General features: G+C 37.4%; 1 protein-coding gene across 9 annotated transcripts; it reads right to left on the minus strand.

Annotated features, from left to right (window-relative positions):
- Positions 1-532: 532 nt before the first annotated feature.
- On the minus strand, positions 533-14,639 carry EMB3129 (GTP-binding family protein). Of its 9 annotated transcripts, none has more exons than XR_002283512.2 (11): positions 14,222-14,570; positions 10,007-10,147; positions 9,746-9,862; positions 9,526-9,669; positions 9,309-9,395; positions 7,104-7,219; positions 6,419-6,600; positions 6,023-6,058; positions 5,783-5,844; positions 1,062-1,119; positions 533-971 (listed from the first exon to the last, which is right to left on the minus strand). XR_002283512.2 is itself a non-coding variant. In XM_006859077.4 (9 exons), the coding sequence occupies exons 1-9, from the start codon at positions 14,357-14,359 to the stop codon at positions 848-850; spliced, it is 1,107 nt and encodes a 368-aa protein (XP_006859139.1). In that variant the 5' UTR covers positions 14,360-14,570; the 3' UTR covers positions 533-847. The 9 variants fall into 9 exon arrangements, 3 of the variants coding, with proteins under 3 accessions (XP_006859139.1, XP_088707698.1, XP_088707697.1); XR_002283511.2 differs by having other exon boundaries at positions 5,783-5,850; XR_002283513.2 differs by lacking the exon at positions 6,023-6,058 and having other exon boundaries at positions 5,783-5,850; positions 14,222-14,639.
- Between the last annotated feature and the right edge of the window lie 8,169 nt (positions 14,640-22,808).

Below are 22,808 nucleotides of genomic sequence, written 5' to 3' on the forward strand. Positions count from 1 at the left end.
CCTTCAAAAACCATGTTATGGCTATTTGTTTGATCCAAAATTTGAAATATACACTCTTTTCATTCTAATAAACAATCACAAAAAAAAAAAAAAAAAAAAATTGAAAACACAACCTATGAAGTATTTTTTTAGCACAATTATCATAAGCCGTTCATTTTGGTGAGATGCTTAGATCTAAGCTTTCAAAGGATTTTTTTAAGTTTTAGAAATAGACCATCTTGTAATGCAATTTTGGACCATCAATTTTCAAGATTTTCAAATGTTCATTGATCTGCTCGATCTACACTATTTTTGAAGCTTTAAATTTTATAATTAGAGATGAAAATAAATTTTCAGACCATCAAAAAGATTTCCAATAGGGAAACTACATCTATTGACACTAATTGAAGGTGCGCTTTACTGCGATTGTTTAGAGCCTCAGCCTTATACAAGCCACACCCATTATATTCAATTAGGCATAAATTAATCTGATGGGATTGGTATTTTTTCTTCACTATAGTTCCATGTTTTACTCACAAACCTCAGGTGCTGCTTTTCCCTCTCAAATTATAATTTGTATTTACTAGAGTACAATATCAAATAAGTTTCGTACAATATGTTACAAAGGTGACAGTCTGGGAATAAAACCTCTTCCGGCTGTGAGCAATTCACTTGATAAGCTACCCAAGTTGATAAGCTACCCAAGCCTTGCAATTATCTTGAAAATTGGGATTTCATTCAAAGGAGAGAAAATATTGGATGTACCCATTACCAGTTCCAGCTCGAAAATATTCACAGGTGATTTACATTTCCAAATTCAAAGATTGAGTAGGTCTCAACTAAAGTATCCACTCGACCATTAAGTAGCCTACCTTGGGGGCCTCTCAAGTGAAACCCAACCAAACTTTCCTTTGCGAAAATCAGTCAACACACGGAAGGCAGCCTGATGTACATCTCCATTGAATAACTGTAGTGCAATCTTGTCCACAAATCTGAATATATATATCAAAGAAGGCAATTTTTATTGAACAAGTAGAGTTGTTACTGTCATATAGAAGGTATAAAAAAGCAAATAAACTTACGTTTTACCGCAGAGTCCATCTGGATCCATCTTATAGCGGCTGTAAATGGCACTTGATCCTGTCAGACAAGACATTCAGCAAGAGCAACAATGAACAAGAAGACAGAAGAAACTTGCATGAGCATCAACATGAGATCAGTCGTAGATAAATGGACGACGAGCCACCCATTTCATTCAAGGGACTAAAATCAATCATTATCTAGCTACTTCAAAAACACCCCCATAATTTATGAAGCAATAGGTCGAACTGTTTGAGAATGTAGATATGCCAGGATGCATATACATGGTTACTAAAGTACCAGTACCTGAACTTCTAGTAGTACATAATGTTCCGGTAATTTTTCATTTGAAACAAAAATTGATACGATTGCTTAAAGAAGATGGTTCAGGTTTCTATGCAATTGGTACTTTTTCGTGGGAAACATCCCCATAATGGTGTCGTACAAGTTTTGGTTACTGGCACACCTAGTAGGCTAAACACATATCCAGAAGAGGTTTCTAGGTGACTATGGCATATACCCTGTGCACTTGGGGCTCATGATCTAAGAAGTTAGAGAATAGTGGGTTTGGTCACAAGCCAGTGGATTGACCCACTTGATCCCTTCTGAGCTCGAGGGGTCGTGGTTCAGTTTGGCACCGATCAATTTGCATCCGAATTCATTTTCCATGCTTGAATGCTTGGTCATCTATTTCAAACCCTCAAACCAGAGGCTCCTCTGCTTTCTTTGAACCCCTATACGTATGTGTAGTGGATGGAGAATACCTGTGGTCCACTTGGTAAAAGGGACACCAATAATTTGCTATTCAACTGGTTACAAAACAAAGGTTATGAAAAACAATACTGATCATTTCATGATGCTCACCAAATTAATTGGGTTTCCAGGTGATCTAAGGACGGAAATAGGGGTGGGAGATTTCTTCACATGCCCACTATGAAAAATGCTTGCTTATTGATAGAAATAAACCCATGGGACCAAAACCACTTTGGTGTTCCTTACTTATCCCAACGGCTTTCACCCCAAAAACTCTTTGAAGGTCAGGCTAGGGCAATCATATTTCACAAATGCTCAAAGGTTTGAGCTCTTTCCATTGTTAGATCTTAAAGATTCGCCTTCTGTGGAGATGTCTGATAGGTTTTGCTTGATCAGTGCTCCAAATCAAATAACTGCAGAGCTGTTGATTGCTCGTGAGGGAGGCGCTCTAATCGCTCCTCTGCAACTCTAGTATTTTTTCTAGGCTCCCATTTTTGTTTTCAAAGGTCTGAGACCCCATTTCAGTTTTTTGGCTGAAATTAGCAGAGGAAGGATGGCAAAGAAAAATTTGGACCCACCTCCCCCCATCAATCACTCTACAAAGGGTGGTGGGTGTCTTTAATAAAAGGGAAGGGAGAGAGTATTTGACCCAATTTCATTTTTAGGGTCTCAAAAACACAACAAAAGACCAATAAGTGAAGTTCTACAGTATTTCACCTACGGTTTTATTACCGTTCAAAGTCTATCACACGGTCACAGATGTAAGATAGTGTTTGAATTTTAATATTTATTTTACAAATCATAATAATATGATATTTTGTAGGGTCTCGTAGAATCATTACTCTCTCTCTCTCTCTCTCTCTCTCTCTCTCTCTCTCGATATATATATATAGGAAAAAGCTGGCGTAGGCCCACTAGCCTACACACATATGTGCTCAACAGCTCAGATTGAGATCTGACGATCACAACCTTATTTCTTATTTTGATTTTAATTTTTTTCCTACAAATCCAAATTACATGAAATTTTAGGCATCTATTCTTTTCATCAAGGCGCATCTAATAAAAATATTAAAAAAGTAATTTACAAGATATAAATTGGTCAAAATATCCTTAAAATGTTTCACTGGTATTATGGTCAATATAGTTTTTGAAAATTATTTTTTTGATATTTTTATTAGATTTTCAAATCTTAAAAAAACACACTCAAAATTTAAAGTGATTTGGATTTATAGAAAAAAATAAAATTACGAAATGCAATTGTGATCATTGGATCAACCCATATTCAATCTGGGTTGTTGGGCTCATAGGTAGCTGTAGGCTAGTGGGCCTACGCCAGCTTTTTCATTTTTGTCCCTTAAATTTTAAAATAGGTGGCTGTAAGAGTGTCATTGAATAGACACAAAGTTCCAAAACAATATCTCGGACTTAGAAGTTTTTTTTATCCCATCATGAAACGAATGAAATGAGAGCCCATTGACTCACCCCAAGCCATCCAATTTGATGTCTAATGAGTGCGAATGACTGTGACATTCATGTACAAAAGCTATATGGTCTCTTTGTAGACAATCCCTATAAAATATATATATATATATATATATATATATATAGGAAAATGTTGGGATTAGCCCATTAGCTCATATGAACATATGAGCCCAATGGCCCAGATATATAGGAAAATGCTGGGATTAGCCCATTAGCTCATATGAACATATGAGCCCAATGGCCCAGATTGAATCTGGGTCGATCTGACGGACACGACTTCATTTCGTGTTTGAATTTTAATATTTGTTATACAAATCCAAATAACTTGAAATTTTAGGCGTCTATTTTTATTAACAAGGCGCACTTAATAAAAATATTTAAACAATATATCACAATAAATAAATTGACCAAAATACCCCCAAAATATTTCAAGGGTATTTTGGTCAATTTATTTCTTATAAATTATTTTTTTGATATTTTTATTAGATTATCCTATTTTTGAAGAACACACGCCTAAAATTTTAAGTTATTTAGATTTGTAGAAAAAAATTAAAATACGAAATGAAATTGTGACAGTCAGATCGACCCAGATTCAATCTCGGTCATTGAGCTCATATGAACTTATACGTTCATATGACCTAGTGGGCTAATCTCAACATTTTCTCTCTCTCTCTCTCTCTCTCTCTATATATATATATATATATATATATATATATATATATATATATATATATATGAGTAATGATCCTATAGGGACCCTCCCCCATCCATATGTGTAGGACCCTAAATGATCACCATTAAAGTTAGCACAAATCTCTCGAAAAGTTATCACATGGATGTAGGACTTGACTTTTTTAGAGATCCGTATCAACTTTAATGGTGATTTTTTGGGGGTCCTACACACATGGGTGGGAGAGAGTCCGATAAGATCATTTCTCTCTCTATATATATATATTAGTCTATATTAGGGTGATCACTAACTCATATGAACAAATGAGCTCAACAACCAAATTTGAATCTGAGCCGATCTGACGGTCACGACTTTATTTCGTGTTTGAATTTTAATTTTTTTTTACAAATTCAAATCACTTGAAATTTTAGGCGTGTGTTCTTCTCATCAAGGCACACCTAATAAAAATATAAAATAAATTATTCGTAAAAAACAAATAATTTGCGAATATTCATGTAAAATATTTTTTTGATATTTTTTGAAGATTCAACTATTTTTGATGAACACACTCCTAAAATTTCAAGTGATTTGGATTTTTCGAAAAAAAATTAAAATTCAAACGTTACCGGATATCCGTGATCGTTAGATCAGCCCAGATTCAATATGGGCTTTTGGGCTCATATGTTAATATGAGCTAATGGGCTAATAATATATATATATATATATATTGGGTTATATTAGGGTGCTCACACTTTGGAGTAATTTAACATTGTACTCAACAAACTTTGGACACTTATATACCCTTATTTTGTACAGGAGCTATTTTTTAGTAAAGGTATTTTTGATCATTAGGATGGTGTGATGTGAACCACATGGCATTTGACATCAGCCACATGGAGCATCGTGGATGACATCATGCCCTTCTTAATGATGTCACATCCTATGCGGATGTCATCACACCCCTCTTAATGATTAAAAATACCCGTACTAAAAATGTTCTATGTACAAAACAAGGGTATATACGTGTCCAAAATTTGTTGAGTACAATGTTAAATTATTCCATAGTGTGAATACCCTAACATAACCCATATTGATATATATATATATATATTATTAGCCCACTAGCTCATATGAACATATGAGCCCAACGACCCATATTGAATCTGAGTTGATCTGACAATCACGGATGTTCCGTAGCGTTTGAATTTTAATTTTTTGCTAAAAATCCAAATCACTTGAAATTTTATGAGTGTGTTCATCAAAAATAGTTGAATCTTCGAAAAATATCAAAAAAAAATTTTACATGAAATATTCGCAAATTATTTGTTTTTTATGAATAATTTTTTTTATATTTTTATTAAGTGTGCCTTGAAGAGAAGAACACACGCCTAAAATTTCAAGTGATTTGGATTTGTAAAAAAAAAATTAAAATTCAAACACGAAATGAAGTCATGACCGTCAGATCGGCTCAGATTCAATTTAGGTCGTTGGGCTCATATGTTCATATTAGCTAGTGGGCTAATCCCATCTTTTATATATATATATATATATATATATATATATATATATAGAGAGAGAGAGAGAGAGAGAGAGAGAGAGAGAAATGATCCTATAGGACCCTCCCCCACCCATGTGTGTAAGATCCCAAAGGATCACCATTAAATTTGACACGTATCTATAAAAAAGTCAAATCCCACACCCATGTGATAAGTTTTTTAAAGATCCATGCCAACTTTAACGGTGATCCTTTGGGGTCCTACACACATAAATGGAGGAGGGTCCTATACGATCATTACTCATATATATATATATACAGACCTTATTTTCATGTCACGCTGATGATTGTAGAATTAGTCCTTCTTCCCATGAAAATCATTGTCCTGTATCTTGGAAAATGCAATTTCTCACAAATTAGACCAGCAACACAAATTGATGGGAATCAAGAAAAATTTCTTGAAACATATGTATTCCCTTATTTTCAAGTCATGCTGATGCTTCTAGATTTTGTCCTTCTTCCAATGAAAATAATGATCCTTTACCCGGGAAAATGTGATTTACCGCAAATTAGACCAGCAACTCCAATTGATATGAAATCTAGAAAAATATCGTCAAACAAGTTCAGTGAGATTGAGGTGTAACTTTAAGAAGAATAGTGTTTCGAAATACCAATGTGAATCTGAAGCAAGGGCCACCCTAGGAACAAGGTTTTTACAGCTTCTATTTAGCACAAAATGGAACCTTCAATTCGAAGTCAGACTCAAATCAGAATATTAAGTAAAATGAAGGTTATACTGATTCCACAATCGATACCCTTTGCACTGATTCCCACATATGGTTATACTGATTACATAGAGCATCGTGAGCATGTTGACATAAATCTAATTGTTCATGGTGGTAATACTTCTCTCTTACATTTTCTATTAAAAAGAAAATGAGCTAGACAAAATCACATACCGACTGATGGAATTCTCTTCAGCATCTGTATGAGAATTGCAGCCACATCCGATACATCATAAGATCTCTCCCCAATATCATCACAAATTGCCAGCTTTATAGCAGATACTTGATCACTGATTCTCATTGGTAATATGCCAGGGGAATCTAGCAACTCCAGATCTTTCCCAAAACGAATCCATCTTATGATAGCAACAAAGAAACATAGTTCAATACAATGTTAAAAAACAAGGCCCGATTCGGGACTCAGCAAAGTTGCAGTCCCAGTCATCCGTATAGACTAGGCCTAGTTTGTCAGTGACTCAACCAAGTCCACACAAATTATAATATCCAATGTAGGAAGTTGTGAAGTTTGTCTGGTTCCTATTTGGACATGGCACCTTGCAGAGTCCGAGAAACTCGTGTGAGTCAACTCGGACTTGCATGAGTTCGAGACCACGTTCAATATCATGATTTTGTAACACATTTTCTGAAGTCTGAACCATTTGAAGTTAATGGCCTCACTGCTTCTGCAATATATCATGCTAGAGTCAATAAACCACACTGAAAGAAACCAATATACTCATAATTAACTTTCACATTTTTCTACATTATTAGAAAATTGAACATATTGGGTTGAGGATGCAAGGCATCTATAAACCCTAAAGCCTAGTCATTAATGTGCACCATCAGATAGAAAGCTTACTTTAATTCTCTTGTGACTCCTGGTCTGGGAGCTGCAGGGCACATTCTCCTCTTTAATAGACGGTTGATCAAAGAAGATTTGCCAACATTTGGATATCCAACTATTCCAGCACGAACCTGTTTCATAGAAACACAAATAATGTTCAAGATAAACATACTCATTTCCAATGTTTCAGAAAATGCGAGGTGGCCCCTAGCTGGCCGGCCTGGGCCTAAGCACCTAGGAAGATGCCCAAAACCTCGGTCTCCTTGAGGTGAAATTTTTTAATATATATGCATAAATATGTACTGTTCAAGCACACATATATGTAGATATTTGTGTCAATTTTGTTTTTTTGCATTTATATGTATTCTAACTAACCTTTTTCATGCAAATATATACACATGAATGTTGAAATATGTTCAAAACTTCAAATCATTGAAAATTTAGTGGAAAACGTAAACAAGTCCATAATACATTAGTCTCCGACTCTCCATACTCCATAGTGGCATACAATCATCATACACAGTTACACACACATAGACATAGTCACGTAGACTCCAAGTCCGCTATAAGAGTATAAGCCTAAAAATAATTCCAATGAGAAAGGTAAGTGCTTGGATGCTTCTTCAAAATTTACAATTTTTTCGATTAAAAAATTTGCAAAATCAATTGATTTGGGGTGGTTTTAGGGTTTAGGTTTGAGTTTTTATCACTTTGGGGGCTCAGAATACTCCTAAAGCATGCCTTTCACTCTATTTCATGGGTCAAAAAGACCCAAATCGGCCTCACAAGCTAATTTTTTTACTTTACAATGTCAAAAGGGCTCCTGCCCAGGATTGGGCGTTGGGTGCCCACCTAGGTTGCCTGGGCAGGCACCCAAAGTGGGCCGAAGCCTAGGGGTGTGGCCTAGGGCCCTTTTGGCACCTAGGCGCGCCCGCCTAGGCACTAAGCGACCTGTTTTATGAAACATTGCTCATTTCAGACAAACTTCATGCCATCAACCTACAAGAACCACAACAAATTACATTAACTAAACAGCATATGAATAAGATAGTTACATGAACTTTGCATGTAAACATCCATTCGTGTATTACTCTTTTACTCCTTTAGTCATTGCCTATGTAAGTCTTCAAAAATATTTCAAACCTAGGCCACATAGAGGCCACTTGTATTGCATATCATTATAGTCCAGACTAGAGGTGAAAAAAGAAAAAAGCCCTACACTGTTATGATGGTTGTTTATGATTTATATTGTGTACATCTTTACAAAGGTCCATCGCTTTTCCTACATGCAATAATTGATTACGAACATTTATAAACAAGCTCCCTCTGAAGAAAACTACAAATGCCCAGCTCGGTGAGTGCTTTCTTCCGTGATGAACTGTTGGCACCAATCCTACATTTTGTCTTTGTTGGTTGAAAAAAAAAATAGGGGGCTCAGAGGGAAGAGGATTGTACCATGAGAGAACAAGGAGGTCAACCTGATTCAAATATACAACATAGATTCTGGCAATGCAATGAATAAGTGCAAATCAAAGAGACGCTTTCCCCATAGTTACCGGGATCTCCTACTTTGGTAGGCGATCCCTTCTAAGATCTCGATTCTGTAGCTCCCGGAACGGATCTCTCAGGAATCTTGATTTTTAAATTTTGGGATCTTGAACCCTACTGATAGGGATCCCGATTCTTGCTGTTAGGAATCTCGATCCCAACCTTAAAGGCCAATATGACAATCAAACTAATGATTTTAATTGTCTAAAGCCAACTAGCAACACAACTATTGCTTGCTTGCTATCAATAATGAGATCTCTACTTTAAAGATTATACATAATCCTAAATTATCATATACTTTTAAGGTTGGTAACAAGATCCCCTAAAAGTTGGGATTACAATGCCAAAAGGTTGGGATCAAGATCCCAAAAGGTTGGAATCTCGATCCCTAACATGTGCATTGTACGGACGTTGTTCCCGACCATAGGGATCTTCTCGCATTTCACGATCCCTCGCTCCCGATCCCGATCCCAGTACCATTCCCGCTCCTGATCCCAACAACAATGGCTTTCACCAGTATAAAACTTCTAGATATTATGGATATATATAATGCGACCAGAAACATAATTCACAACATCATAACTCAAAAAGCATGGTACAAGAAAGCAAAACAAAATGAACAAGATATCTCGTTTTGATAATATTTGATTACCAATATTTCTAAAACCTCACCGGACAAGAAAGGAGTCCTTTGCTTCTACGTTTGGCATTCACACCAATAGCTAATGACTTCGCCAACCTTCCAAGCTTCATAGTGCCCTGCCCTCAGAGATTCAAGAGTTGTGTAAGGTACTATAGATTAAATCTGTCCAGAGAAGAGTATAAACAAATTCCTAAGGAACTATAATCAATTAGAATTCAATATTTAAGTAGATGGATAAGCATATACCATTCCGAGCTGCCCATTAGCAAAAACAACCTTTGTTCCCTGCCTTGCAAAATACATAGCCCATGCGTTTCTGTCTGCAGTTGATATCATATCTTCTCTGTTCAAAACTATAATTTTCCTCCGGTTCCCAATCAAAGAATCCATCTAATTTTATCAAATAGTCATCACAGACCACACACTAGAAAATTTTAATTCTTTGAATAAAGTTGTCAGGCTCTACCTGTGGATGACTAGTGGCAAGCGGAATTCTCGCATCCCGAACCTCAATGACAACATCCATCAACTTAAGTTGTTCTTTAAGCTCCCTTTCACTCTTAGCTATATGACCCGGGTACCACTGAGAAAATTTTGAGATTGGTTGATAACAGCATATTTAAATACATAAGAGTGTAAAAACTTGATCCATAATATAAAATCTCTGAATTAATAAGACTGATACAACCAATGCAAATAGCAAAGAAAACTAACACCTTTCTAATACCTGAACAGGACGGAGAGACTTTGTCCAGAAGTAAATATCAGCATTTAAATCTGCCCAATCCCTCTCAATTTGATAATCAACATCACTAGGAAACTCCAAATTATCTCTTTGCTGCAACCTTGGAGACTTCTCTCCAGCAATCTGCAAATTTCATCAAATTCAATTGTCTCAACAGTCGCAGTTGCTAATGCATAGATAATTAGAATTCCATAATTATCCAAAATTGGGAAACAAAAGTCGCACTACAATATGCAATCTCAAGTATGGCCTGGTTCCAACTATCCATCAATATAAACACAAGCTACTGCAGAAAACAAAATAAGGCTACTTACCCAAAAAAAGAAAAACAAAAGAAGGCTAGCCTCTATTTTTCCGGAGTACCAACACAATATTTTTCTTTTTTTAAAAAAGGGGGAAATATTATAAGTGCGTAGCATTGTAGCATTATCTTTCTGTATTTTCTCTAAGATGAATAGCTTATTTAGTACCAATAACTCAAACCTGAACCCTGGCTTTCAACATTATAATTCAAACATGCATTTCAGATCAGGCTAGATGTCGATTGAGACTCAAACACCAAGATTTTGAGCCACATGGGAATCAAATCTGGATGACAGGTAAGGTCACACTAACATAAAATTTCCATCTAGAAAGAATAAATGAAGGAAAATATTCCACAGTATATGAACAGAATTGTATTCCTGGTTTCCTTCACAATTTTATTTGAAGTGTTGTTGTAAAATATATTCTAATATAATCGAATGAATATCATAGATCTCAGGTCGTGCATGACCACAATACCAGATCTTTAGTTTTAGAAACTGCCAAATTGGTTTATTTTTTGAATTGGTACATCTTGATATTGAAAGCTTGATGATTCAAATACCGATTGGGTCTAGATAGAGGACTCAGCACAACTGAATTTCAAATTTCCCATTGAGGAAAATCAAGATGATTCCTCCACAAGTCAGCAAGAAGACTTGCTAGGCTCACTGGATTCATCTGCATTCTAATATTTCTGTTGAATCCATACCTACAGGGTTCTGAACCCATTAGGACAGAGTATAAATAAGGAAAAAGTCCTTTGTTCTAGAGAAACATTAAGGCATTCTTCAGGCTACTATCTTTGGCCCTTCTGAAACAAAATCCAATAAAACCAACACTGTGTAAGCCCCCATGCATATAGATAAACAATAAAAGCCAAAAAAAAAGAAAAGAAAAGAAAAGAAACTCAAATGATTCTACAAAAGGATAAAATTTTACAACAAGCTCAAGGGCCCAAACAGATATAAATAAATAAACACTCATGATATAAGTTAATTTAATAATTTTAATTTGTAGTATTCAAGGAGAAAATTTATGCAATCGCCACATACTAATGAAGCTGAAGGGCAAGTTCTATAGGACAACTGTGAGATGACTTTGCTTTATTAGGTGGAATGTTGGGCAGTCAAGAAACAACATACCCATAGGATGAGTATAGCTGAGATGAGGATGTTGAGATGGATGAGTGGCAAGATAAGAAGGGATATAATTTGAAATGAATACGTTTGGAAGAACTTAGGTGTGGATCCAATAGGATATAAGATGAGAGAACAGAAACTTAACTTATTTAGTACCAATAACTCAGAGTTGAACCCTGGCTTCCAACATTGTAAGTCAAACACGCATTTCAGAACATGCCTAGATGTAGATTGAGACCCAAACATCAAGATTTTGAGCCACATGGGAATCAGATCTGGATGACAGGTAAAGGTCACACTGACAGAAAATTCACATCTAGAAAAAATAAATGAAGGATAATATTCCACAGTATATGAACAGAGTTGCATTCCTAGTTTCCTTCACAATAATCAGCCTTTTATTTCATTTATTTGAAGTATTGTCGTAAAAATACCACAATAGCACAATACCAAATCTTCAGTTTTAGAAATTGCCAAATTGGTTTATTTTTTGAATCAGTACATCTTGATATTGAAAGCTTGATTATTCAAAAACCAATTGGGAGTGGATAAAGGACTCAACAGAACTGAATTTCAAGTTTCCAATTCATGAAAATCAAGATGATTCCTCAGACTAGTCAGCAATAAGACTTGCTAGGCTCATTGGATTCAACTGCACTCTAATGATTATGTTTAATCCATACCTACAAGGTTCTAAACCCAATAGGAGTATTAATAAGGAAAAACTCCTTTGTTCTAGAGCAACATTAAGACATTCTTCATGTTACTTTGGCCCTTTTGAAACAAAATCCAATAAAACCAACACCTTGTAAGCCTCCATGCATATAGATTAACATTAAAAGCCAAACAAAAGAAAAAGGAAACTAACATGATTCTACATAAGGATAAAATTTTACAACAAGCTCAAGGATCCAAACAAATAAAAAAAAAAAAAAACACTCATGATCTAAGTTGATTTAATAACTTTTATTTGTACAATCATAGGAGGAGTTTTATGTGATTGCTACGTACTAATAAAGCTGAAGGGCAAGTTCTATAGGACAACTGTGTGATCAACGTTGCTTTATGAGGAGGAATGTCAAGCAATCAAGAAACAACATACCCATATTAGCTGAGATGAGGATGTTGAGATTGACGAGTGGCAAGATTAGAAGAGAAAGAATTCGAAATGAATGCATTCAGGAGAATTGAAGTGTGGATCCAATAAGCGATAAGATGAGAGAAAGTAAACTTAGGTGGGCTAGCTATGTATAGCACAGACCTAGAACAACACATGTTAGGAGGTGCGAGTTAGTTCAAGTGGAAGGCTCAAGGCAAGGGATAGGCCCAAAAAGACATAGTTGGAAGTAGTGAGAAAAGATATGGGGACTTATGACCTCACTGAGGGTATAACCCTTGATAGGGTAGAATGGCAGACCAGGATTTGTTTAGCCAACCCCAAATAGTTGGGAAAAAGATCTGATGATGATGATAATTATTAGAGGAGGCTAACAAAAGTACATTTAGATTTCTCTTTTCTTGCTTCTAAGATTTTTTTTTTTGATTAAACACAAGAACGTACTGGACACTCACACGCACGCACATAGATAGATATGGATAGGCAGCCTCTAGCACACCCAAGAGAATCATCAAATCCTCGTAAAGGCTGATAAGTGGGGAAATGCTCATAATGATACCAATAGATAAATTTGGATGGTAAGCCCTAGATATATATGGAAAAGTATGTTAACATTCTCCAAAAAAAGAAAAAGAAGATATATTTGGAAAAGAGATCCTGTGAAGATATGTGAAGGTATTGTCCCACATTATTTGTAGCCATCAAAGAAAATACGTTCATAAGAAACACCATGCCAGAATATAATGATATGAAGGAAAACCAATAAAAAAAAAAAAACATAAAAGATCCAATGTTCTAGTGAAGGCCAGGCTAGAACAAAAGGACATGGCACAGACTTTGGTAGAAAACACTGTATGGAGAAAAACATCAATGTTTGCATTGTATGTGCAACTAAAAGATCTTACATATCAATAGTCAGTTCGATGGCCTAAGAATGTCTGAAAATGAGCAGTCATTGATAAATGATATTAGAAAGGAAGAAACCAATAAATAAATAAGGCAGAGTAACTTGAAGCATATCCATCTGGAAGTATCCCTTATACAGCTAATCTACATAAGTACGAAGTGATGTTCAATAATATCATTTTCGTGTGGCATGTAGGGAGAGCAAATTGTTTGCGTCATATAATACATAATTTTCAACTAAAGTAAATTTTGATGCTACTGGCTCTGCATGTAACACTGGTATCCTGAGCAAACAGCATTGCTCAATATAAAAGGTAAACAAGTTAAGCTTTGTATAATGAGTCTAAGTGAAGGGCCTCAAATTATCCATGAGTATCACAGAGAAGAGGATCCACATGAAAATGGGTGCAATACCATTAAGAATAAAAATAAGCAAAATAACGTTCATTGACGGGTTTCAGCCACTTGGCTTGGCAGTAATCTCAAATAAAAACTCACAGCCTAGCCATCCAGAAGAAGATGGAGACAAATAAGAAGAAGAAAAAGCAGTCAGAATAGATAACAACGAGTTCAAATGCAATTAAAGAGAGAGAGAGAGAGAGAGAGCAACACGTTGACGGGAATCGTGCCAACTCTCCATGGCCGAACTCGAAGAAGAAGAAGAAGAAACCGAGTAAACCAAGAATTGGGGTAGTTCCAGAGAAGAAAGCAAAGGAGGCAGGCATGTACCTGGGTAATTTGGATTGTGGGGGGTGAAAGAGCAGGCAAACGAAAGGTTTTGGCCTTGAAATTTCTACAACCACCGAGAGTATGATGGGGATTGGAGAAGCAAGAAGTGGGTGAGAGTAGTGTAGCAGTAGCAGCCATTCTCTCTTCCCCTTGGAACCCTAAATTTGCATTTTTGTCCCCTGCTGTATGATGAGAAGTTCGGCTTTCGTGGGCGTGGAGGTGTCAGCGGATTCAAGCTTGCTTCTTTATTGCTTCTTCGGCCAGTGCGCTGTCGCCATTTCGATATCCCAAAGCTTATGGGGTTTCAAGCAGTTCATGAATTTTGGAGATGAAACATCTGAAAAAATTATATATATATATATATATATATATATATATTTACCGTTATCAGGGAAATATTTTTTTAAGTTGATATTTAAAAAAAAAAAAATAGTTTTGCTTCTTTCGGAAAAGAAATAAAATTTGTCCTCCTCCTTTTCTTTCTCTCTCTCTACCCTTTCTCTCTCCTCTCTCGTTCCTGAGGTTGCCTTCAATGGCACCCTCCATTGATCTTGTACATGTGGGCTTCATTGTTCCCAAGGACAAGATTGCATATGTCTTTGCAACCAAAAATCCAATTAGAAACTTGAAATGTTAAACTCAACCATAAAGTAAAACCAATGAAGTTATCATTTAGTAATACTTATCAGAGAATCCCCATCTGTAAATTCATTTCTAATTTTATTCTTAAATTCATTCAATACATATTTTGAAGAGCTTTATTTTTTACTCCATTCAAATCAACTCTCACTTTATCAATATTCTTTTCCATTTCATTCATCTGATCTAGAAGTTTATTTCTCAATACAATAAACTCATTTTTATCTTCCTTCAATCCAACCTCAATTTCATGCAGATGTTGGAGCACGCCCTTGCCCCCACCATGACCACCAAGCCCCCTACCCTGACCACCAACATTCCTATCCTGAATACCAACCCCCTACCTTCACACTAATGCCCACACCCTGAACACCAACCCCCGTGCCTTCACCACAATGCCCAGCAACCCCACTCCCACCTGTCCCATGTTGAATACAGGTAACAAGCTCAACAACCTCATTGCCTCTCATAGGCCCCCAATCCCTAGCACCCCTATTGCCCTCTTGAATACAGGTAACAAGCTCAACAAACTGAGTGGGAGTGTGGTCCCGTATGGATCATACTAAGCAAACATCTGATATTGGACTGTGCTTGACGTGTTAGGTCGGTCTGGTTAGGAAAAACCCATGTTACTTGAAAATAGAGATACAAACTGATAAGGGTTGGATGGCGTATCCTTTGATGAGGTCGGAGTTTACCCGGAAGAGTGAGTCGAGGGACTGTGTGACCCTTGTGTGTGAACGACCTTTCAGAGTGAAGTGTGTGCATGTGCGAAAGATACCCCTTATGCACTATTGAGCAATGGATTGTATTATATAATGATAACCTGAAATCCATTTACTGGGACTGCAACCTCTTGCCCATTAGCTAGACTTGGTGATCCACTAATGATACCCTGCATGGACTGTGGGTCATAGGTAGTGTTAGAAAAACTAGCAGTTAGAACCAGAACCACTAGGGTTTCGGATCCAGTTAGGGTCGGTTTTGTGTGTTTTAGTAGTTTAGGTGATAACCTAAAAAACTTTCGGGCCCAAAACCGGCCATTTAGGGGTCAAGGCCATGTTTCTGTCAAACCGGTTGGTTTTCAGCTAACTGGACCAGTTCGCTGATATAACGATGTTTTTTAGTAAATAATGATATATAAATAATGACATAATTTTGAAATGGGGGCCGTTATATGTTGCAAGAAAACTGTGAATCCCATTTTTCACCTTTTTTGTTTCGTTTTGAGGCCATTTTTTGGTTTTTTTTTTTTTTTTTGTGTTTTAATGTTTTAAATCACTATACAATGAATATAAAACAAGTAATTTGGATTTAAACATTGAAAAAAAAAGAGTTTCTTAGATTGAAATAATGGAGTTTTTAGGTTTTTAAAACTTTCCGCCATTCTTTCAATATTCTCCTCAATACCTAATGGTTCTTGAAGAAATTTGAGGGGTTTGATTGCTATTCAAAGTATTTACTAGATTCAAGTTTTAATTTGTTTCAAAAACCAAAGATCAAGGGTTGATTTTTTGCCTGAAAAGTTGCTACTCAGATCCTATTGTCGATCCAAAACCGTAGATTTTGTATCTATTTATTTGTCATTTTTATTATTAAATTGAGTGGTGGATTTCGATCATTGAGGCTTCATATCTCAAATAAAATTGGTTTGTTTATTTATGATTGAGTAAATTTTTTAATATGAATGTTTTTTGCACGAGGTCATGAAATTGCATAGTTCTGAAATGTCCGCCATTTTTATCAATTAAATCCAAAATACCAAATAATTTTTTATGAGATTTGGTGCATTTGAAAGATGAACAAAGGCTTTACAATGCATGTGTGTTGATTTGTTCCATTATTAGAATATTGAGGGTGGTTTCTTCCTTGAAATGTTGTTCGATTTTAGGGGTTTTTAAAAAATTGATTTTTCTAAAAAAAAATATATCATTTTTCTTAATAAAATTATATTTTTTGATCAATATAGAAAGTTGTTTTTGCTATATTTCTTAATAAAATTATCTTTTCAATAACATTTTGTTTTTTAATAAAATATTATGTTTTTTATCAATATGGGAAGTGTTTTTCTATATTGCTTAACAAAATTATTATTTTTATAAAATTCTGGTTTTTTAATAAAATTATGTCTTATGATGAATATGGGAAGTTTTTTTATATTTTGCTTAATAAAATTATTTTTTTGATAAAATTATATTTTATGATAAATATGGGAAGTGTTTTGCTATTTTGCTTAATAAAATTATTTCTTGATGAAATTATTTGTTCTACTATTCTTATTTTTTGATAAAATTATTTGTTCTATTATTCTTACTTTTTGATAAAATTATTTGTTCTACTATTCTCACTTTTTGATAAAATCAATGCACAACATATTGATATGGATATGGTTGATATATATAAGAACAATATAACATGTAAATGTGTTGTGCATTGATTTTTCATTTTGTTGAATATCATGAGATGTACTTTTTGCAAAGTATGCCTTATTTAACTTCATTGAAAAAGTATTATATGAGTTATACTTTATCTAACCATATGGAAGAGGTCATTTCTGTTTCTTCTCTTAATTAGTTGGCTTTTTCTTTTGATTTAATAGCATCAAGCTACTTTTGTTATTTGCAAAATAGTGCATAAACTTTCATTCCTAATGTGAGTGATTTTTGTACAAAAGAAACTAGAAAGTTTTTCATGTAAGATTTGGGATGAATATGTTAATTCGTGGAAGAAGATGTTACATGACAAAAATATCTTTAAAGAATATCCTAATCTAGGAAACAAACAGATTTATATGACCTGCTTGGGATCATGTACAGGACCATAGTATTCAAATATTAGTTTATAAAAAGTTGTTTCATTTTTTTTTTTTGTAAGATAAATGTATAAAATAATATATTATACAATTAATCTAAGTTTTTCTATTTTATAAATGTTTTTAGGGGTTTTTGACCCATTATTTTTTAAAAGAAATCTACTTGACCGGTTAATCCGATTAACTGCCCTGGTTAGTCCAGTTCCGATTCAAACCGCTCCGAGCCCCATGCTCAGTTAACCGTTCCGGTTCGATTGTTTCAACATTGATCATGGGCAATGCTGAGTCGGTTTGAGAAAGCATGTGTAGTCCGTAGTTCGTAGTTGGAGATGGAGTGCCCTAGTGCATATTTTTTCCTACACCATATGGATCTTTTTCCCATCAAAGTATTTAATTTTGTCTATTTTAATAATATATGATTTTTAGAATTATTATTTGATTTTTTTTAAATCTCTGGATATTTTATTTATCAAATTTGGATTTATAAAAACTGAGATATTGATTTTATATCAATTAAACTATTAAAATATGGTTTTATGAATTTCTAAAAATAAAATATTATTTTAAAATTACACGAGAGGCCCAATATGACTTATGGGCCCACCATAGCAAATTAGGTGGGGCCCATTATGTGTCACAATGGGTGGCACGCCCCACATAGAGAACTTACTATTTTAAAGTGAACTTATCTCATGGTATAAGAAATATGTGTTTTGGAAAGCTTGCAATTTGTAGAGGTTTTGAATCAAATTTTTAGTATGTGTGTGAAGGCTTGAGCATGAAATAAGAAATTATAATATTATCATATATTAATTTCTTTTATGAAATAATTGATAGGAAAATGGTTTAGAAAGTGGGGGATAATAGTTCTAGCAGCTTCCATAGGATGTTGATGGCCCATCTATGGAAGAGACGACTCATATCTCTCACCACACAAGTCAACCAAGATCAATGGTGCATATATAATATTATATGAGTGGTAAGCTAAGAAAAACCCTAAGAAACCCTAAATTTATTCAAGCATTATAAAAAGGGGTTGTACACTACCCAAATCTTTATACCTTACACTTTCTGTATCTCTCTCATCCATATTAGGGGGCATGCCCTACTCTAGCCAATTTCTCTCTCTCCCATCTAAGAAAGTTTCTCTCTACCTCAGGATAGCCAGAAGGGGCACACCCCACTCTCTCATCTTTGATATCTCTCTCATGGTGGTTATCTCATCTCACATTGGGGCTAAGTATATAGGGTGGGGTAGAAAGAGAAGCATCTCTCTCAAACTAAGTTATCAAGGGAGTTCACCTAGTTATTGAGTTTGTGATCAAAAGGGTTCATGTTCTATTGATGTGGCATGTCCAAAACTTGCTTTCCTGGTTGAGATTAAATGTTGACCATTAGAGCCTATTGTTATACGTCATTTTTTAATCACCTCAGCCCCTCAATCAAATAAAGGAAGAGAGCCGGCTACAGCCCGGTCACCGCGGCACACAAGACATAGCCGCGTTGAAAACAATAGCCGTGAAGGAAATAAGCCTCGAATGAAGATGATCAAAAGAATAAAGATGCCTACTCGAACAAGAGTCGAAGCCTTATCCCCGCCCCTGTATGTATATAAGCCGAATAGGCATGCCATACGACCTTCGTCATCTTCCAAGAAAACAGAAGTGGGCCCGGGCTCAAACGAACCAACCGAGCGGCCCTAAGCCCGGACCATCGCGAAGTAGGGCAGAGGCATGCCTTCTGCCGTACGGCCTCACCAAACCAGTCGACGACCATGGCGATTCCTCAACCACCCCTCGACGAGCTCGCAACTTCTTCCCTGTAGCAGAAGAGTAGCCGAAAGCCTCAGACACCCACGAAAAGCTTCGACAATATCCCTCCCTCTGACGAACAAGCGCGAAAGGCAAGCCTCCTCCATGAAAGAGAAGAAAAGGAGACCTAGGACCTTGGACGCCGGAATATTCAGAATGACGTCTGAGCCCTTCGCAGAAGAGAACTCAACCGCGTGTCAACTAAATGCAAGGAAGAATATTTCCAGGAAGAAAACTCAAGTCAAACATGACATGCAGCATTCAAAGCAAAACAAAGAAAGGCACGAAACCCAAGGTCACAACAATAAAAACAAGAAGATCCCCATCGTTGTAAATTTTTTTTTTGACGATCCACCAAAATCCAAGAAACAATGCAAAAGCAAATCAAACCTCTTGCAAAAACACTTGAAGAAAACCTTCTCCAGATTCGCAATCGTCTCCGAAACAGCACAGAGACCATCAAATAGTCCATAAAAACCAACTGAGTACCTCCACTCAAGAAGGAGATTGCTGCAAAATGATAAAAAAAGATCAAAATGATCACAAGAAACGAACATCAAGAATATAACAATAGATCAACCTATCTCATACTACAAGTACCCGGGAAGAACTCTCGAAGTTTTGACAATGGCGGCGGGCTCTGTAGAAAGGGACAAGTTTGTCATATGGGTAAAAGAGTTTTGGGGCATTTTTGTCATTATACCCATTTTCGGGACTTTATTTTAATTAGTTTTAATTGTATTTAGGCTTAGTTTTCGAGTATCCACCCCTGTTTGTGAAAAACTCTATATAAACAGGCTTAAGTCAAATGTAAAATGGGGATTACAATTTAATAAAGAAGAGGCATTACGCTTGATTCTGCTTGTCTTTTCTCTTAGCCCTAGCGTCCCAAGGAGAGGAGAGAGAAAACTTCGTAAGAGAGGGAAATACTCCCAACCGCTTGAGTACACACTTTCCCCTTCTTGAAGAGGTCTCTTGCTTCGGTAACTTTCTCTCTTCTTCTCCCACACAAGTAATCCCACTCATGTGCAAGACTGCGAGGACCCAAGCAAACCAAAGGGTTCGAACCAACGTGCGTCCGTGTCTAATTCCTCTTCCTCGCTTTGACAGCCCAATAAGAACGACAAAGTTCCCCACTTGCTTGTTCGATCAGCAGAAAGGAAGCCAACCCCGAAACGAAGAATCATGACATCCATCAGAACCTAGACTTGAGATGAGAGAAGAGGGTCATAGCGTCAGAAGAGAGTCCCTGATCAAACCGCGCATCTGAACAGCCAGAGGGCTTTCGTAACTGATTTAAGAGGGCCAACCGCCCGGCCGTGTCCCACAAACACGCAACGATGAGGTAAGTGAATCAACCCTTCTTCGTCGTAAAGTCTCTCTCTTTATTGTTAGCCTATTCACACTCTAAAAAGCTAGCACACCCTCGTCACCCGACGTGCCACGCCCGTGAGCCTTCAGCGGTTGTTTGAGAGAGGATCTTCTCCTCGAGCCCTCGCGCGAGGGAACCAGAGAAAATCAGGCCCCAACCAACTGGCGATTCCACTGGGGATACACTACCCTATTGTTGCCTCGGACTATTTTCGGACGAAAATCCTCTTCTCCTCTCTTTCTAAACATTTCGATGGATTCTCGCTCTTCTTGTCTCCTTCAAATCCGGGACTTTCTCATCCCCATATCAGTGACTCATTCATCCACGAGTGGGTTGACTGACCCTGCTACCCTAATCCAATCTATGGTAACACGAAGTAAAGGCATCCACGCCATTACTCCTTCCTCCACCCTTGATCGAAGGGAACTCACTAGGGTTACCTCTAAGGACTGCACCACGGTTGCTCTTCCACACCTTCATGACTGGCACTTAGTCAGTCATAGGCCTAATCGTGGACTTCCTCACCACTCGGTGAACCCTAACAGGGTCGCCACCTCTTGCGGCATCCGTAAAGTAGGATGGTATGTCCCATGCACCACTCGTGCAGGACTGCCCTCCTTCACATGCACTCTCCTCACAGTCGATGGTCTAACCATTGCTATGACAAGTCAGGGTAGGTGGCAACCCTTCGCGATCCCTTCACCCACCTTAGGTCTCTTCACACCCAAGTTCACCACACGCGGTCCGCTGACCGCCTCTATGCTGCATGACAAACTCGTCGCTTGGGGCAATCCACATGGTAGGCCCATGAAGGAACATGGCCTTCAGATCAATCGAAGGTCACAAAAACCCTTGCACATATATGTCGAAAGCCATAAGGCCCACCAAACCAAACAGATAGGCATCCCAAGTGTCAAGCCCTGTGCAACACGAAGGGATGGACTTAGGCCCATCCCAAACACTTCGATAGTTTGCACACACCCGTGCAGGGGCGAACATCCCGCTAGCATAAAGAGGAGGATACTGGAAACCCAAGATGACGATCAATTTCTGACCACCTCCTGGCTTTCGAAGAAGTTCCCCGCAAGCACTGTCCTTTCGACCCCGCTTGCACTATGCTTGCAGGACCTCCCACTGCCTCCCTCCCCCCCTCACCAAAACAGATCACAAGGAAAGCTACGTCCAAAAGCAACCTGCCGGCTCGTCCCTTACTTAAAAACAAAGGCGTCACGAAAGGGGAGTACAAGACCATCCATTGAGGAGACCAACTAGCCCCTCGACACGAACAAGCAAGGCAAACCCAGGCAGCCTCTTAAAAACATTCAACCACGGGGGGTCCACTGAAGAGCAACCAATTCTACCTACTACAAGACACAAATCCTCTCACGAGGGACAACATCCTTGAATGTCATGTCGTCGAGATATGTGAAGATGAGTCCAACCCGTCCGACTCACAAAGCTTAGCAGAACCCCATCAAGTTAAAGAGATATGCCCTCAGGATTGTCACACGCCCATCAAGGACAGGCAATGGCCCCAAAGCCTTAAAGCACCACGCTCGACAAACCTCGTCCTCCAGGCCGCCCGGAACCCGTGCTCATTCAGGCTGTGAGGCAATTGCAGGCTCAGGGAGGATAGGCTCAGCCACTTCTAACCGGTGTCCCAGATCGAGGCACTAAGAGGCCCAGGATCGCCCCACCAGCTGAATCGTCGAGCCCCGGTGAACGAGATGAAATAATGGTGGTGAACCACGAGGAAGGAGAAAAGGAAGATCCACCTCCAGGCATCAAAAGCATCCTAAGAGATAACCTTGACAGGATCAAAATACTGGAGGACATTCACATCGCGGTGTCTCTTCACCAGGGGGTGAGTTCTCCCCGTAGATCCCAAAATGACGAGAGGAGCCGAACACAGCCACCTCCCATGGGCCAGGCATCAGTACACGGTGAACCACC

Source organism: Amborella trichopoda, chromosome 11 (genome assembly GCF_054954075.1).
Source record: "Amborella trichopoda isolate Santa Cruz 75 chromosome 11, AtrichopodaSantaCruz75HAP2 v2.0, whole genome shotgun sequence".
NCBI classification, from domain to species: Eukaryota; Viridiplantae; Streptophyta; class Magnoliopsida; order Amborellales; family Amborellaceae; genus Amborella; species Amborella trichopoda.

Coding starts and splice junctions, on each gene's coding strand:
- EMB3129 (XM_006859077.4), bottom strand. CDS start 14,359: ATGGCTGCTACTGCTACACTACTCTCACCCACTTCTTGCTTCTCCAAT. Junction 9,670..9,745: donor TTGCCACTAGTCATCCACAG/GTAGAGCCTGAC, acceptor TGATAAAATTAG/ATGGATTCTTTGATTGGGAA. Junction 6,601..7,103: donor GGAGTCACAAGAGAATTAAA/GTAAGCTTTCTA, acceptor TGCTATCATAAG/ATGGATTCGTTTTGGGAAAG.